This window comes from Plecotus auritus (assembly GCF_963455305.1).
Source record: "Plecotus auritus genome assembly, chromosome: 7".
In the NCBI taxonomy this organism is placed as follows: domain Eukaryota; kingdom Metazoa; phylum Chordata; class Mammalia; order Chiroptera; family Vespertilionidae; genus Plecotus; species Plecotus auritus.
This window is the reverse complement of record NC_137774.1, coordinates 4,283,581-4,302,340: the sequence shown is the minus strand read 5'-3', so window position 1 is coordinate 4,302,340 and position 18,760 is coordinate 4,283,581. Positions and strand designations below refer to the sequence as shown.

General features: G+C 49.8%; 2 protein-coding genes across 3 annotated transcripts in view; one reads left to right on the top strand and one right to left on the bottom strand.

Annotated features, from left to right (window-relative positions):
- LOC308253899 (CMRF35-like molecule 5) overlaps positions 1–2,695 on the top strand; it is a 7,499-nt gene extending 4,804 nt beyond the window's left edge. The window contains exon 4 of the mRNA XM_080679662.1: positions 1,695–2,695. Coding sequence (XP_080535788.1) covers positions 1,695–1,815 — 121 coding nt within the window. The 3' untranslated portion in view covers positions 1,816–2,695. The remainder of the gene's footprint in view (positions 1–1,694) is intronic.
- Positions 2,696–3,398: 703 nt separating this feature from the next.
- On the bottom strand, positions 3,399–10,642 carry CD300E (CD300e molecule). Of its 2 annotated transcripts, XR_013961172.1 has the most exons (5): positions 10,460–10,618; positions 7,932–8,279; positions 6,727–6,826; positions 4,793–5,866; positions 3,399–3,921 (listed from the first exon to the last, which is right to left on the bottom strand). XR_013961172.1 is itself a non-coding variant. In XM_080679659.1 (4 exons), exons 1-4 carry the CDS (start codon positions 10,578–10,580, stop codon positions 5,593–5,595), a joined length of 843 nt encoding a protein of 280 aa, XP_080535785.1. In that variant the 5' UTR covers positions 10,581–10,642; the 3' UTR covers positions 4,697–5,592. The 2 variants fall into 2 exon arrangements, 1 of the variants encoding a protein (XP_080535785.1); XM_080679659.1 differs by lacking the exon at positions 3,399–3,921 and having other exon boundaries at positions 4,697–5,866; positions 10,460–10,642.
- Positions 10,643–18,760: the final 8,118 nt, after the last annotated feature.

Here is an 18,760-nt window from a genome sequence, read left to right as displayed (position 1 = left end):
GGAAGTGTAGTGGGGTTCAGCCTCAAGTGCGCTAGAAGGAAGGTACGCTGTATTAGTGCCTTGCGGCTGCTGTAACAAATCAATGCTAACTCGGTGGCTTAAAACAACAAGATCGTTGTTGTCGTGTAGTTCTGGAGGTCAGAAGTCTGAAGTGAGGCTCATTGCGCTAACATCAAGGTGTTGACAGGGCTGAGTTCCTCTGGAGAGTCCAGGGAAGGATCATTCCCCTGACTTTTCCAGCTTTTAGGGACCACCCACATTCCTTGGCTCATGGCCCCATCGCTCACCTGTAAAGAGCCTGGTGATTACTTGGGATCCATCCAGATAACCCAGGATAATCTCCCCACCTCTCAGTCAGCTGATTAGTGATTTAAGTCCACCTGCAGCCTGAATGCCCCTTTGCCATGTAACGTAACGCATGCAGAGGTTCTGGGGGTTAGGGTGTCTTTGGGGATCATTATTCTGCCACAGTTACGGGTATATACATGCTTCATTGCTCCAGCCCTTCTCTCCCCAAATGCTGGGGCGATGAGAGGAAGGGCTGGGAAGCTGAGGGCATCAACCCGAAGTCCACGCCTTTCAGGGGCTCCCAAAGGGCAGTCAATGAGTTCTTCCATCAAAGGGCAAACACCCCCAGCTCCCATCCATCCCATCACAGCCTGGTGGGCTCCCCGAAATCCAGGGTCAGGCTCCCTTCCCGCCCTGGGTCCAGCCTCTCAGAACCACCCTCCATCGGCTCACTCTCCTGCTCCAGCCCATCCCCTTCCTTCCTCGAGGGTCCTATTCCTGGGGGCCGGACCCCCGCTGGACAGTTTGCTCAGTGCTGAGTCTGATGGGGCGAGGCTCTGGGGGGCCTGCTTCAGGACCCGGCTTTGTCCTGTCTGGAGAGCGGCCGTTCTGTGGAGTGGAGGGCTTTTATCGAGGCTGGAGAGGCACAGGAGGAAATGGTGGGGGAGCAATGGGTGCCGCAGGGAGAGGACTTGTGAAGACAGCTCAGTGGATATTTTTAGGATGTGTGACACCCTCCCTCCTTCCAGGAAACGGTCAGTGACATCAGCATGACTCACCCTGCTCAGGGCAGGCTGAGGGACAGGGCAGCAGGGACGGGGATCCTAGCCGAGGGGATAAGGCATAGGGCGAGGGGATCAGATTCTTATACCCGGATAGGAACCAAGGGCCCAATCATCTCACTGGGCCAAGTGTCCACCAAGAGGGATACATGATCAAGGGCACCTCACCTGTGCCCTTAGGTGGGGGGTCAGAGCTGCGAGAGGACCCTCCCAGGAGAGCCCAGCAGAGAAAGCTGTGCTTACAGGGTAGGGGGACCTTCCTCTGCTTCAAAGCCCAGACCTTCAAAGATGGGCAGGATGTACCAAAGGAGGTGGGGGTGGAGAGAAGAGTAGAATAAAGCTTGGCTGGACTGCGGGTGAGCTGCAATGAATTGTGGGAGATGAGCCAAAAGGCAGGAGGGAAACAGACAAAGGGTGCTGGACCCCAGCCTGAGCCAGCAGGGAGGCCCCCGCAGCTTAGCCCTTGGGCTGCAGGACTGAGCCCCTCAGAGGGACCTTCCTGGCCAGGACAGAGGCAGGGGCTTGCCTGTCACCCCAGTCTGAGCCATGGGAGGTGGGGGTGCTTGAGGGGGATGGGGGCTGCCCCAGAAGAGTCTCACCCCTGTGGCCACGCTCCCCGTACAGGTTCTTGCTCTGCAACCTGCACGTGGTGCTCCTGACCGTCATCAAGGTGCCCCTGCTTGGGAGCCTGCTGTGCACCCTGATGTGGCTGAGCAGGAGCCAGGGGGACCCCAAGGGGAAGTAAGTCCGTCTTCACAGGAGACCACAGCCCCACGCCATCGAGACCCTCGCCTGGGACTAGCAGAACCCCCTGCCGTCTTATCAGGGGGTGGGCAGTGGCTGCAGTTCCAAGAGAGACGAGGTCCCCTCAGTGGCTGCCCCGAGGACCCCCTCATCCTGGCCTCGGGAACAGTCAGCTGCCCCTCTCGGCACAGCTCCAGACCCTGGTCTCCACCGAAGGAGCAGAGACAGGAAAAGCGAGGTGCTCCCCTCACACCCTGGGTCCTTGGAGCACCTGCAGTCTCACCTGTGTGGATGCCATGTTTCCTTGTGACTCTGCTATGGCTCTGCCCCAGGTCATGGACCACGACACTGTCTGGGGCTCTGGCCAATAATGGAAGCAAGAGTGCAGACCAACCAATAGGTACAAAACCTGAATTAAACCCAAACGCTCAGAGTGTGTCTATAAAGGCATAGACCCCACCACCACCACCGCCACCACCACCACCGCTGCCACAGGAGGTGTCAGAGGGCTGCTGACCGCACCTCCTGTTGCATCGGGACCTTCTGGCGAATCACCTGAGCACAGACGATCAAAGATAGGGCTGGACCATCGCCAGCTCCCACCGATGTGTCTCTTGTGTGTTTCCTATCACACCGATGGATTTCCTGGGCTCTTTGAGATTATATAAGTTGCTGCACTGTTTCCACACATTCGAGAGCGCGTGAAGGCACCCTGAATCAAGCACCAGGGTCAGGTGTGTCTCACAGGAGGGACCTGTGAGCTAGGGGAGGGGAGAGGGGAGGTATCTTTCTGTCCTCCCCAGAGAGGTCGCAACTAGGACCCCCTTGTGTAGATGCAAACTGTAACTGACAGCTAGGAGTGAATAAAGGGAAGCATGGGGACATTTGTTTGTTTGTTTGTTTTTGCTAATCCCGAGGGTATTTTTCCTTTGATTTTTTTTAGAGAGAGTGGAAGGGAGGGGGAGAGACACAGAGAGAGAAACATGGATGTGAGAGAGACACATGGATTGGTTGCCTCCCGCATGTGCCCCATCAGGGCTGGGGCTGGAGCCTGCAACCGAGGTATGTGCCCTTGACCGGAATGGAATCCAGGACCCGTCAGTCTGCAGGCCAACGCTCTATCCACTGAGCAAAACTTGCTAGAGCCATGGGGACTTTTTAAGAGAAATTTTAAAATGTTATTTTCTATATTTTTTAAAGTAATTATTGAGTTGAATTTATATCTCAAAAATTACAAAGTCTTCACATGCTAAGTTTATGGTTTAATAAGTTCTTTTAAGGGTAAACACCTAGGTTATTGTCATCTCAGTCAAGATACTAATAGAGGTGGTGGAGAGATGACTAGTTTTGTCAAAAGTATATCTTTGTTGTTAAAATTTGGGGGGATGGAGGAGAGTTTCAGAAAAAAAAGTATCTAAGCAGGTTCCTTAGAAAGAGGATGATGGGAACAGCATAGAGAAATGCTGCTGTGTGTCCTGGTTAAAGCAGCCACCACCCACACATTTCAGGGGAGGGGACATAAACCCAACTTGTAGGAAGAAGAGGTTCAAGGGGTTTTCATCCATGTTTGTTGTTGTTTTTTTTAAAATATATTTTTATTTATTTCAGAGAGGAAGGGAGAGGGAGAGAGAGATAGAAACATCAATGATGAGAGAAAGTCATTGATTGGCTGCCTCCTGCATGCCCCCAACCAGGGATCAAGCCTACAACTTGGGCATGTGCCCTGACCAGGAAATCAAATCTCAACCTCCTGGGTCATAGGTTGACGCTCAATTACTGGGCTATGCCGGTCAGGCTCATCCATGTTTTAAAACTGGCCCCGTGCAAGTCTTAACCCAGCATCTTCATGTCACATGTGAGAATAAGGAGACCTGAAGGGTGAGGCCCCTGCTCCCTAGTCACAAGGTCAGGGGGCAGAGTTGGACCTGGCCTGAGCCAGCCTGGGGCGGGCCCGCACGTGGGCCCCGCAGGTCCATCTGTGCACGGAAGAGGTCAGTTCCCAAGCCTGCTGAGGGTGCCATATGGTCCCAGGAGTAAGTACTGGGCAGACACAACAATGCTGTACAATTTCTCCACTTCACTCAGAGGTTACATCCTGCACCCACGACTTGCAGGGACTCGCAAGCCTGTTCCGTTTTGATCACAATATTTTTAATGGAGTTTGATGCCAGACAGGAGGAATTTCAATTCAGGCTTCTCGTTTAAAAGTTTAAATGCCTGAAAACCATGGATTTCCAATGCCACGTGCTCCCGACAGCCATCCTAGTGCTTAAAAGCTCCCAGGGGCTCCCTGGGGCCTCCAGGACTCCATTAAAGCATACCCACTAGAAAAGAAGAAATAAAAGTGTCTTTCTTGCACATGGCGTGATTGTCTCTGTAGAAGATCCCAAGGAACCTACCAAAAAACTGCTAGAACTGATCGATGAGTTTACAAGGTCACAGGAACAAGATTGAGACACACACAAATCATTATATTTCTATATACTACCAACAAGCATGTAGAAACCGAAATGAAAAACACAGTACTATTGACAATTGCTCCCCCCAAAAGAAGAAGTACCCTACCCAGGTATAAATCGACCAGAACATGAGCAGCACTTTATGCTGAAAATTTACAAAATGCTGATGGTGGAAGTCAAAGAGCATTTAAATAAATTGAGATCTGCACCACGTTTGTGGATGAGAAGACTCAACATCGTAAAGATACCCATTTCACAATATTAATCTACTAGAGGCCCGGTGCATGAATTCATGCATGGGTGGGGTCCAGCCAGCCCGCCCTGATCGGGCCTGATCGGGCCTGGCCGGTCCGGGCAAGGGGCCTCAGACTGTTGGCGGGCCAGCCCCGCCCCCTGGTCAAACTCCTGGTTGAACTCCCAGTCAAGGGGACAATTTGCATATTAGCCTTTTATTATATAGGATAACTTTAACACAATTCATACCAAAGCCGCAGCAAGATTTTTTTGGTAGCTAAAGACAAGCTTCCTTTAAAATGTATGCAGAAAGGCAAAGGAACTAGAATAACTAAGACAATTTTGGAAAAGAATAAAGAGGGAGGAATTCTCTGCCTGTACTCTCTACTCTTGCATCAGCAGTCACTTAACCTGATGTTGACTTATTGCTGTGGCCACGGTAATCAAGAAATGTGACATGAGAGGAGGGACAGACACACAGATTCATGGAAGAAAATACAGAATCCCAAACGCCTGGCTCTTAACTGTAGGGTCTTCAAATGCTCTGTCCTTGGTTCTGAACTTTTCCCTTGAAGATTTCACCTCTCCATCCGACTTCTCTCCAGCATCAGTGCTCTGCTAACCCACGTCTCTGGCTTCCTGTTAGATTTCTCTGCTTGGTCACACAGAGAAATCTAAGCTATGCATCATTCAAGCCTGCACCTGCCTTTCCTGTGTCTGTAAACGACACCCCATTCTTGTGGTGTTCTAGGTTTGAGACCCCCGAGAAGAGGGGACAATGGAGCCCAGGGAGCTCAAGGACTAAGTTGTGAGGGGCGTGTCTTCCAGGAGCCTCCTGACTGCAGGGAGGAGGTGGTTATTGCCCTGGGGGACACTGAGCTAAGCTTTTGTGCCACAGAGAAGAATAAAGAGCCAGGCTTCTGAGAGTGCAACTTCCGGAGAATACTTGAGGATCTGGGACGGAGAGAGGAGGACCCGACACAGGGGCCCGGAGATTCATCTTTCCCCAACTTGAGGACCAGAGCGGGTGTCCTCTGAGATCCAGGACCCTCCCTGGAAGCACAGGAACAATGCCCTCCAAAGTCTTAGGTCCCTGCAGAGTCCAGGCACTGCTGCCTCGCTGCCCTGGAGTGCAGAGCCCGCAGGTCTCTCTGGTCCAGTCGGAAGGACTGTATTCCTGGACAGGGCTTTCCTGGAGCTGGTGGATGGCATGGTGGAGTCCCCTGGTCAGGCTGACTCTGTCCGCCTCCGGGGCCCTTCTGACACCTGCTCATCCAGAGGACAGCACCGAGCACGCCCAGGAACAGGGGCAGCTTCAGGAAGATCAGGAACAGGAAGTGGACAGTGCTGAGCGGAACCCTGTAGGGGACACAGTGATGGGAAATGAAATGACCCTCAGGGGGAGGCCCCGGGATCCTTTTGTCCCTGCTTCTCCCTGTGCCCTGACTCTAACGCCCAAATCACTCAGAATCCAATTTAGAAGGGACCCACTCCAGGGCCCCTCTCTAGGACCCCTGCCATCTCTCCCCACTTGATCCAGAGCTGCCCTTGAAACTCTCCCAGAGGGACAATGGAGAAAAGAGAAAAGAGGGTGGTGGAGAAAAGGAGAAGAGAAACCAGGCTGCACCCGATTTCTGAGCGTGCTCCCCGCTTTCTCTCTCTCTCTCCATTCCTTTGCCCCTCAGCTTCCCCTTTATCAATGACGTATTGAAACTCACACTTTAAGCCCTTGTCCCTTCCTTCAGGGGCAGGCAGCAGCATCTCAGCCCTTCTTTAGTGTCTTTGTGAGGCTAATGGGTCCAAACTCCAGCCTGGAGCCAGCCCGTCTCCCCACAAACCCACAAGCAGCTCATGGGAGGAGCAGGATCTCCAGTAGAGAAAGGCCGTTGGAGCAAGCCCAGGTTAAGGACCAGAACCAGGACTCTGAGTCCAGCACAGAGTGGGGAAGGAGGAGGGGAAAGGTGGGGCTGGGAGAAGGGACTGCACTGCCACCTGAACCAGCCTCCTCCTGTGTCCCCGAAACTGCCCCACGGGGTCAGTATACACAGAACCAGTGACATTTCCCACTCAGAATCCCCATGTGAAAATCAGGACCTGAGTTGGAGGGAAACCCCACAGACAGGGAGGAAAAAGACGTGGTGTGTTTTCAGCCCCCACCCCAGGGTCCCATAAGGCTGCTGACCCTCCTCCTCCATGGCCTCCGGGGCGTGGGCCCTTACCCTGAGCAGTGGTTGGTGCTGAAATTCTGCCCAGTGGTCACCACCGGGAACGTGGCAGGTGTGGCTGGATGTGTGGTTCGTCTTGTGGTCGTACGAGGTGCTGGAGGTAAAATCACACATCAGGCATCGCTGTCTCCCCAGCCATGCACCACACAGCTGTTTGAATCTGGGAGGTGGGGGTTCAAGAGATAGCCTGAAGCCAAACCCAGGCCACATCCTGGGTGGAGCCCCTCAGATCCAGTCAAGAGTCACCTCTAGTAAATGCCAGGTTGTTCCTTCCACCCCAAGTCTGATTCTACCTGGGGTGAGGGCAGGGGTCCCTCAGGGGTTCCCCAGCCTGATGAGGAGCCTCGGATGGAGGATTCTGGATGAAGATGGCTCAGAGCCTCATAGAGACTGTGGGAGGGGCTCAGAGCGCCATTTATATGGAAACTAAAGCCACTTTAACCCAAAGCTGGGGTGGGGATAGGTGTCACCCAGTTTCTCCCAAGGACCTCGGGTGTTCAGACTATTGGCATAACTTACAGCCCCACCTCCACTCCATCCTAGCCTCTTGATGTCCCCTAAAAAGCAGTCAACCCGGGCTCAGCCCTTCACAGAGCACCCAACACCGGCTCAGGTTTACCAACCACAGCCTTTGAGGTCCTTGCTGTTGGGACTTGCTGATGGATGTGGCACCATCCCTGCCCTTACAGAAAAGCAGAGACACCTAAACAGATTCATTGACTCACATTAATGGAAAGTGTGGACACTGGGGTGAGACCCCACCAGGTACAGCTGGAGCACCGAGGAGGAAACGTACCTCGTCCACCTTCCAGGCCAGCAGAAAGGAGGGAAAAGAGAAATGGTGGCAGGTGGAGGAGGCTGCAGGATTACCAGCTGACACATGTGAAAGGCCAAGGCAAAGAGCAGTGATGAGGAAGAGGCTGGGGAGAGGGGAGGGTGTGGATAATGGATGGAGAAAGGCTATGGATGGCAAAGAGGGGATTTGGCCCACGGGGATGGGAGGCAAGGAGCCATGGGGTGAGAAGCCAGTCACAGGATTATTGCTCTTGAACTGGAGGAGAAAACTTTACCCTCAACCTAAAAGAGAAAGAGGGAAGACTGGGTTAGGCTGCACGGAAGTGTGCAGGTGAAGAGGAAAGAAATCGAGAGTGAGTCTGATAGCCCATGAGGTCTACTGTTGGAGCAAGGGGAGCTCTTACCTGGGGAAACAGACACCTGAACCTGGAACGAGGGGTCACGTGACCACTCATCCAGGATCCACACTGTCTGAATTTTACACCAGTAGGATCCGGCGTCGCCTGCGTGGAGGCTCTCCATGGTCACTGTGAGGGTGAGGTCAGCAGCGTCATCTCTGATGGACACACGGCCATTTCTCTCTTCTCTCTCTGTTCCCTGGGTCTCCACAATCTTGTCACAGTCGGTGTCATACTGTCCTCGGCACCAGTATTTATTATACCCCTTGTAATCCTCCTCATACTGACACTGTATGGTCAGGGAAGTCCCCGTGGTGCCGGTCACAAATCTGGGACCCACCAGGGACAAGCAGCCTGGAAAACACAAACCACATCCCAGGACTCCATCCTGATGGCCCCCAGTAACAGCAGCAGCAGCAGCAGCTGCCTGAAAGCCCCAGGGGGAAGGTGCCAGGGAGGTGTGGACGGTTCTGGGCTCGGGTGTGGCGACCTGGAAGGACACCTGAGCTTAGACCGAAGCCAGAGGGTCTGGGGACGGCAGTCAACAGGAGGAGGAGAAGCCTGTGCTCTGGGTGCCCAGAGACAAGGAGTAACCACACGGGACCCTGTCCCTTGGGGACAGGCAGAGTTGCACCACAGCTGGAGGTGGGAGCAGAGAGAGCTGGCTGTCCTGCCCTGTGCTTAGCCTGCAGCCTCTGCTGGGAGGGAGGGGGGAGATTCGGTCATCACCCAAACTTCCCTTTGGAGTGAGGCCTCTGCATGCTGGGCTTCCTGCAACTCGGACCTGTCCTTTAAGAGTCCACATCTGTTTACTCCACTCTCTGTGTGTCCTCGAGGGAGGAAAACTAAATCTCTGGCTCTCCGGGACTCTCTAGGGAGGATCAACACACTCTGTCACACCCCTGGCCGCTGAGAAGGGGCGGGTCCCCAAGGAGGCCCTATTAGGCTTCCTGACACAGGTTTGGGGTGTGAGCTGGTCACCCAAAATCAGGGTCCACAGGGCCTGGAAAGACAGGAGCGGGGATGAAGAAGGAGACTGGACATGTAAGTCTGTCCAAGTGACTTTGAAGTTTTCATTTGAGCCCCAGCTGCAAAGGGCCCTGGAGGGAAAGGTGAGCTTGTGGGGTTGCGGAGGTCAGCCAGCTGTGCGCGAAGGGGTGGGACGTGCTTTCCGTCATCCGTTTCACTGCACCCAGGCTAGGGCACTTAGGTAATTTTATCTCATTGAAGCAAGTAGATTAAAACAAGCAGTGACAAAGCTGATAACCAGCTCTCTGCAGGGGAAGAGGGAAAGAAGGCCTGATTTGAAGCATTGACCGATTTCCCTGGTGTAAATACTCTCACTATGACTGATTTCAAGCTAACCACATGCTGTCACTGAACATGAAGTTGGGAAAACACACTCATCATCGACTCTCATGAGCCCGTGCAAGCTGGCTCCAGCCAAGACTGCTCTGCGTGCCCATCCTGTCCACAATGGTGATTCACAAAATGTCTATCCATGAACATCATTGTCATCATCTTTTAAGACATTTCGAGCACCTCCCAGGTGTACGGAAATACATCTCTTTGAAATGTCGTTCTACGTCTAAGACTTGGATTATGAGGGCCTTAGGACACCTCGAAGGTCAGCCAGTCCACTCATTCATTCCACTTATTAGGAAACCACACAAGGTCAGTGTCACCCAGCTGGTTTCTTCTTTGAAATCTCTGCCTTCCCACCCAGTTTCTGAAAGAGTCTGTCATTGTGTTGGGCAGGTTCTATGCTTCGTAAGGAAACCCAACCATAAAATTATTCTACAAACATGAAGACTGCCCTCTCATTTTTATTCTAAACTTACTTCCCACAGAGGGGAAAAAAAAAAAAGTGCCCTCAGGCATTTGCAATAGCTTATCTAAGAGTTGCTCTTCTAAAAGTCCAGCCTGAGATGAACAATTTCATTTACTTGCTTACATCACACCACACCTTGACTCTAAAAGAAAATTTAAGGTAAATGCTGAAAATGGCATTTTAGACCCCCCATTAATTCTTTCTAGCAAATCTTTCCAACTCCTTTCAACTGGACTCCAACAAAACAGAACCACTGCCAATTCTGAACCTTCCACGATCTCTCTAGCGCCACATTTTACGTAACCTAGTCCCCTTTCCACTCATTCTTCAAGACCAACGTCCAGTGAGGCCTTGGCAAAGTCTAGTGTCCTTCCAACAGGAGAGTTAGGGGTCTCTTCTTTAACGGGTTCCACGTTGTTTTGGAACTACTTGACTTCCTCATTCTACCATGAGCCCCTGAGTGCAGAAAGTGTTCTTAATTACAGCATCTGGAACAGTCCTGGCACTCAGTTGGTACTCAATAAGTGTATGTAGGATCTGGCGACAAATGTTTAAATGCATAGCAGAATATTCAGGTGGATGGATGGATGTGTCCTTCCCATTTCTGCTTTTGCTTTGCCTCTGGCTTGAACCCAGGGCACACCTTCTACCTTCTGTCCTGCCTCCTGTAATAGCAGGCTCCCCAAGCCCCAGGCCCGCTCACCTGGGAGGCAGAGAAGAAGCAGAGCTGGAGGCAGCCACATGGTCCTATATCCCTGGCTGGTGTCCCCTGCAAATCCAAGTCCCAGTTGGAATTCAGATGTTTGCAACAGAGTGTGGCTCATCAGCCCTCTCCTCCTTCAAGTTTCCTATGTGTTTCTGTGTCATCTGCTTCCTTTTCAATCTCTAAGCTACTTCCTAATTTGAAGCCTTACTTAGAAAAATGGGAGGAGGGGCAAGAGACATGCCAGAGAATGGACTAAGCACAACAAGGAAAATCTGCTGACTTTTTCCCCTACTTAGTAGCAGTATAATGTTTGGGCCACACCCTGAACCTTCATGAAAGTCAATCCCAGAGAAACCAAGATGGCGGCATAGGTAAACACCTAAGCTGCTGCCTCTCACAACAATATCTAAACTACAACTAAAAGACAAAATGGACACCATCCAGAACCACAGGAAAGCTGGCTGAGTGGGAATTCTACAACTAGAAGAAAAGAGGAAAGCACATTGAGACTCAGAGGAGCTGCAAAAGGCTGAGTTATGGAGGCTCGCACGCAGAGAGGACGGCTGTGTGCATGGGCGGCTGAGTGCGCAGCTGGCTTTCTAAAGTGGGAGGGAGATGGAAGTTCCCGACTGCACTGAACTCCAGTCCTGGGCGAGACGCTGGGAAACCAGACTCATTCGGGGGGAATCTGGACAGTCAGGAAAAGAGAAAGCACACTGAGACTCGGGAGCTATGAAAGGCAGAGGTCCAGAGGCGCGCACATGCAGAAAGGACTGACTGCTGAATGCATGGGCGGCTGAGTGAACAGCTGGCTTTCTAAAGCAGGAGGAAGACAGAAGCTCCCGACTGCACTGAACTCCATTTCTGGGCAAGTTTCTGGGAACCCTGACTCATTCAGGGAGAAACTGGACTGTCTGGCAGCGGGTGAAACTCGAGGGCAGCTTTCTTTCAGAGCTGCTTGCAGCGATTACCGAGGGACACTGAGACCCAGGGGCTTCATAGGGCAGGGCTGATGGGAAACCAAGGCTGTCTGCTCTGCCCTGAAACTCCACCCCATCCAAGCTGAGCACAGAGGCTTTTGCAATTTTGCAAGTCTTGTCTCATAAGAGTGTCTTCAGCACAGAAGTTCTCCCAGTGTAGACACAATTGGCCTGGAGGTCAATTCCTCCCAGTGATACTAACAACAGTCAAGACTTAACTACAACAAGGCTGAGCACACAGTCCACAAAGGGGTGCACCAAGAGTGTCCACCTCAGGTAACTGGGGAGGCTGAGCCACTGGGCCCTATAGGACACCTACCACACAAAGCTACTCTACCAACTCAGGGAAGCAACGAAAATGCGGAGACAAAGAAACAGATCACAAATGAAAGAAATGGAGGAAAGCAAATGACTAGATATAGAGTTCAAAACCACGGATATAAGGTTTTTCAAGAATTTCCTAGAAAAGGCCAATAAAATTTAGTGAGACCCTCGAGGATATGAAAAAGGACCAACTAGAAATTAAACATACACTGACTGAAATAAAAAATATTATACAGAGACCTAACAGCAGACTAGAGGACCACAAGAATCAAGTCAAAGATTTGAAATACAAAGAAGCAAAAAACACTCAACCAGAAAAGCAAAAAGAAAAAAGAATCCAAAAATTTGAAGATAGTGTAAGGAGCCTCTGGGACAACCTCAAGGGTACCAACATCCGAATTATGGGGGTGCCAGAAGAAGAGAGAGAGCAAGATACTGAAAACCTATTTGAAGAAAGAATGACCAAAAACTTCCCCCACCTGGTGAAAGAAATAGACTTACAAGTCCAGGAAGTGCACAGAACCCCAAACAAAAGGAATCCAAAGAGGACCACACCAAGACACATCATAATTAAAATGCCAAGAGCAAAAGACAAAGAGAGAATATTAAAAGCAGCAAGAGAAAAACAATTAATTACCTACAAGGGATCACCCATACGATTGTCAGCTGATTTCTCAACAGAAACTATGCAGGCCAGATGAAGAAATATTCAAAGTGATGAATAGCAAGAACCTACAACCAAGATTACTCTAACCAGCAAAGCTATCATTCAAAATTGAAGGTCAGATAAAGAGCTTCACAGATAAGAAAAAAGCTAAAGGAGTTCATCACCACCAAACCAGTATTATATGAAATGCTGAAAGGTATTCTTTAAGAAGAGGAAGAAGAAGAAAAAGGTAAAGATAAAAATCATGAACAACAAATACATGTCTATCAACAAGTGAATCTAAAAATCAAGTGAATAAAAAATCTGATGAACAGAATAAACTGGTGAATATAATAGAATCAGGGGCATAGAAAGGGAGTGGACTGACAATTCTCGGGGGAAGAGGGGTGTGGGGGTGCAGGAAGAGACTGGACAAAAAGCGTACACCTATGGATGAGGACAGTAGGGGGGAGGTAAGAACAGAGGGTGGGATGGGAACCGGGTGGAGGGGAGCTATGGGGGAAAAAAAGAAGAACAATTGTAATAATCTGAACAATAAAGATTTATTAAATTAAAAAAATAAAACTCACACTTGAAAACTGAAAAAAGAAAAAAAAGGAAGTCAATCCCAATTATGCAAAACCTCGCACAGAGGAGATCCTGTGTCCCCCGACTCTCTCTTCCTGTCTGGGACTCTTTCTTGACCTAATCAGCTACCCCTTCTCTCTGGCTGCCTACTTCTACATCATAAAGCACCCCACTTAGAGACCACCTCCAAGCAGATGACCTCATACCTCTTCCTCAAACCTAATCTCCTTCCTAAGTTCCAGACCCAATTTTCCTTCTTCCCAAGGGGCCACTCCTCCTAGTTGTACACTATTAATCTAATCCTATATAATAAAAGTTTAATATGCTAAGTGTCCAGTCAACCATTCAACCAATCAAAGCGTAATATGCTAATGATATGCTAAGGCCGCTCAACCGCTCGCTATGATGTGCACTGGCCACCAGGGGGCAGATGCTCCAACCTGTAGGTTAGCTTGCTGTTGGTGTCCGGCCGATTGGGACTGAGTGAGGTGGGCCAGACACGCCCTGGAGCCCTCCCAAGATCCCTCCCCAGCTGGCCAACTTCCCGCATCTCTCCCTGGCCCTGATCCTGCACTGGTGGGGTCCCTCAGCCTGGCCTGCGCCCTCTCACAATCCGGGACCCCTTGGGTGATGTCAGAGAGCTGGTTTCAGCCCAATCCCGCAGCCCAGGCTGAGGGACCCCACTGGTGCACAAATTCATGCACCGCGCCTCTAGTTCAGTGTTGGTTAAGAACATAGATTTGAGCACAGACTAAAATCCCATCTCCATCCTTTACTAACCATGTGCCCTTGGGCATGTTGCTAAATCGTGCTCATCCTCAGTTTCTTCAGCCATAAAACGGAATAATAGTAATCATTCTTATCTCGTAGGAATAAATGAGTGAACACAAGTCAAGTGCTTAGCACAGAGCCTGGAACCTAGTGACTTCTCAGCAAATGCTAAATATCTTTGGAATAGTCGTGGACATGAAAAATAGCTTCTCATCTGGTCTCTCGGCCAGTTATACATTCCCTCCACTCCAGCTTACATATCGGAAGTGTGTTTTTCTCTAGGACACAGGTGCCTGAAAATATAATCCAGTGACGAGCCCCGTCAGTGGCTTCTACTTTTCCCTCTATTTCCTCAGAGATCGATATTTATAGCCTTAAACTTCACTCTCTTTTATAACTCTCTGCCCATTCATCTGCCATTTCTAACTTCTGCTGTAAGGCACGACTTCTTATCTTCCCTCTTTCGCCATATCTGGTGAAAGATGGTATGTAGGTTGAGCCCTAGACCCAACAACAAAGCACATGGGTACTGACAGCATGCTATTTCTTGACCTCATTGGTAGTTATATAAACACGGCTTCAAAATTATTCTGCAAATACATGTGTGTTATATGCTGTCTTCTCTAGGAATTATATATTTTATAATTAAATGCATACATGTGTGTACCTGATATACTATATGCAATTAAGTAGACATATATATGCAATAGAGTAACGTCTATGGTATTTTGAAAGAAAAGAATCAATGCCCAAGAATGTTATATCTCATAGAGAAAAAGAGACATTTTAAAAATGCAACGACTCCAAAGGTACACCCTCCATGTACACTGTCTTTTCTTAAAAATGACTCATAGCCCTTGCCAATGTGTTCAGTGGTTAGAGCACCAGTCCACACACCATTCACAGGTTCAATTTCCAGTCAAGAGCACATACGTACATACGTATGTGGGTTGCAGGTTTGATCCCCAGACCTGGTCAGGGTGCATGCAGGAGGCAACCAATCGATGTCTCTCTCACATAGATGTTTCTCTCTCTGTGTCTCTCCCCCCACAACACCCCCCAGCCCTGCTTCCATTGTCTCTAAAAATCAGTGGGGAAAAAACATCCTCCAGTGAGAATTAACTAAAATTACTCATAGTACTCCACCCAACTGAGAAATCAACCAAAGAATTCACATTTGAGGAAGATGTGGTATACAGGCAATAACAGTGGAAAAAACTAGTTAAACTTTAACATGTAAACTTTACTTTTTTATCTTTACTGTTGAGACTATTACAGATGCTCCCTTCTTCTCCCCCTTATTGCTCCCTTTCACCTCGTTCCCAACCCGCCGCAGGACTTCACCACCCTACTGTCTGTGTCCATAGGTAAGATCATTGGTTAATCTCTTCCTACCCCCCTCCCCACTTCCCTCTGAGATTCATCAGTCTATTCCATGCTTCCATGCCTCTGATTCTATTTTACTCACCAGTTTATTTTGTTCATTAGATTTCTTGTGTGTAGGAAACACCCCTATGGAGCAGGACTTGCTTCAGTGGGGCTTTGGTGCTCACTGAGTCTGCCTGTTGAGTGTGTTGCTCATGAATGTGTAGAGTTGTAATCTGCTATGGTCTGAAGCTGTCCACGGGGTGCACTGGCTCTAGGGCCTCCAGGGAGGTGCAGTCAGCCACTGCCTGGGGCCACCCTGCAGGAGCTATTCGTATTGGGCTTGGAGGCGCCCAGAGGAGGCCCAGCTGGGAAGCAAAGCAGGCTCGTGCTAGTGCCGGGTCTTGGGCCTTTTACTGATAGGCTTGGGGCACTCTGACCCAGCTGCAGCTTGTTTAGAGATTTTAGCAGTCTGAAGCCGGAGCAAGGACAGGCCATTAATATGCAAAAGCTGCTGCAAACAGGTTGGGTGAGGCTTCAAATCAGATGGGGCTATAAATTGGATGGGGCGGGGTCTCAGGGAATCACTAGGGCAGAGCAAACAGAGATGGCTGCCAGTCAGCCCTGGGACCAGGGAGGTCCCAGAACAGGAGCAATGACCCCAGCAAGCACCTCCATTTTGGAGAAAGCCCCCCGGAGTTCCTGCCCCGATGCCAGACAATCCAGTTCCTTCCGGTATGTGTCTGGGTTCCCCAGAGCCTCGCCCTGGTGCTGGAGCTTAGAGGAAGTGGGACCTTGTAAATTGAGGATGTACGCCAGTCCTTTAAAAGGAACACCTGTGTCTCTAGCAACCTCCACGTCACTGAGCCCCAACCCCCGCTAGTTTTTACAGTTAGGGGACTTTTCTTCCCAGGGGGTCTGGTATGGGGCTGGGACCCCTGGCTCCTCATGGGCGGCCTCCGCAGAAGTGATCTCCCTCCCGTTCAGACAGCTTTCAGGCAGTTCTGAATGATGGTTGTTCTGTATTTTAGTTGTAATTTTGATGTGGTTGTGAGGAGTTGCGGTGAGTTCAGGCATTTACCTACGCCACCACCTTCTCCTCTCTTAAAATGTAAGCTTTAAAATGAGGTTTGGAAAGAGGCTTCTCCTGCAGGGGTATGTGGGATGAACTGAAAAGAGGCGAGTCTAGTAATAAAACTCCAAATCTTGAGAGTGGCTATGAGAATTGACAAAACAAGGAAAATGTGAGAGCTACGAAATAAAGGTAGAATTGACAAGATTTTTGATCCCTGGGAGGTGAAGAATAAGGAGCTAAAAATAATCTAGAACATCGAGCTTTGGGGCTGGGGACACCATGAACTGAGTGAGGGAAGCCAGGGAGAACAGGCTGGGAGGGAAATGAGTTGGAGGAGCTTCAGAAATGGTCATGAAAAGATCTCCAGGTCGAGGTCCAAGAGAGAGGTGGAAGGTTGACACACTAATTGGAGAGTTTGACAGAGGGGCTTAGTAAGACCAGTAGAATGGATGAGACAGTGGTGAAAAGAATGTTCTCCAACTTAAGTGTATGTACTGCTCAGAGAATCTGTACTGCAGACCAAGAAGAAGACAGGAATGTTGGAGGACCTGACATTTAAGGGGTTGGCTGAGGAAGAGGAGTCAATGAAGAAAAACAAGAAGTTAATTTCAGAAAAACAAAAGAACCAAGGGACATGATATGGCGAAGTTTTCCAAAGGGAGCAGCCAACAATGGCAAATGAGAAAGAAGGGAAAGTTGGCCTTCGGGTGCAGCAGGAGGATGTCGCGAGAGATTTTTTTTAAAAATATATTTTTTTATTGATTTCAGAGAGGAAGGGAGAGGGAAGAGAGAGCTAGAAACATCAATGATGAAAGAGAATCATTGATTGGCTGCCTCCTGCAGGCCCCATGCTGGGGATCGAGTCAGCAACCCAAGCATGTATCCTGACCGGGAATTGAACCATGACCTCCTGGTTCATAGATCAGTGCTCAACCACTGAGCCACGATAGCTGGGCGTCACTGGAAATCTTAATTTCCAAAGGTCGCTTCAGCTCCTCAGGTCCCACAGCCTTGTCCCACACTCAGGGTCACAGCGGTCATTTGACCTGGTCCCTCCAACCCTTGTTGTTCCAGCCTGTGATGCAAACCCTGCCTGGACCCACCTTGTGGAGGTTCGTACTGGACAGTGTTGCTACTCCTTCCTCCACCTCTGCTTCCATCAGGATATCCCTGGACAACTTGGAACATGGACACTGGCCTCTTTCCCCACCCCCATGACTTGATTCCTCCCCAGAGGAGCTCAGCAGAAGAGGAAGCCAGCAATGCTGAAATGTGGCACATTCCCACACTCTGGTTTCTGGTGGACTCCTGCAGCTCCTCACAAGCCCAATGTGCCCAAAAACTAAACCCAAGGCAAAGGTTTATGTCCACAGGCTGTCCCGGGGAAAACATCTGAGCCACAGCAGTTCCAGATATCTCTGGGCACATGTGTGAGCAGCCCCTGCAGATCCTGCTTTTCCAGTTGGTGAACCCCATAGAAGAACACATAAAATGCTCACATTCAAATACAAAGAGCTTTCACACATTCCCACTTATGTTCACATACACAGTCCACTAGTCAGCAAGAAAATGACGAATACAAGCTTCTAACTAGGAGTCAGTCACAAAGAACCACACAAGCAATAACTCTTAGAAACTGCCCAGCATTGCACACTTCCTGCTAAACTGACTGCAGTTTCAATTCCTAGATTCACAGAAGTTTCGATGTGAGCTCATAACATGCATAAGGGCAAGTGTCCCAGAAAACTGAGGGGTGTAAACAATGGGGAGATGCAGACACAAAGGCAGCTCAAGGCTTCCTGTGGTCATTGATTAAGAGGTTGCAAGTTAAAGAGTGTGTTGTTCCCCTAAATCTACAGGCGAGACTAGACTAAGAGATCATTGAAACTGTTTAGATTCACTGCAGAAGGTAAATGGAACTTAGCCAGTACTACCACTCGCCCAAGGTAGCACAGAGTGGGGCTGAACTAGCCAGTTGCAACCTCTTTTGAGGAGAAAAGAGAGAGTAGTGAGTGAGTGTCCAGCTTCACCAGCTATGGGGGACACTGCTGGAGAAACCCGGTTTCCTTCTGCAGCCACCAGAATATTGAGGCAGAACCTCCATGACTGGAACAAGGCAGATAAGAATATCAACGGGCATTAAAGAAATGGCATTCAGAACTCCAGCAAGAAACTCACTCATGAGCTCGTTGGATAACCTCATCCAAGGATCCTCCAATCTGGCCACCCCCAATGGCCCGTGTTGAGCCTACACCTCCCCCAACTCTGCAGCCAAATCTTTGTGCACGTGTTGAGTGTGGTGGCAATATACAGTCTGGTAGACAGGGAAGGAGTGTGCTCAGAAAACAGGCCGGGCTCTGTGGAAAGGAAAACCACAAACTTGAGCTATAGCACCACCTTCTGGAAAACAAAAGAGGCTCCCAACAGCCAGCCTACTAAATTGTAAGGTAGAGAGAAAATATACAAGCTTAAGAATTCTGCCAAAAGAGGGAGCAAAAAGCAGATATATTCATACAAGGTTGGAGAAAGTTCCAGATATAGACAAAACC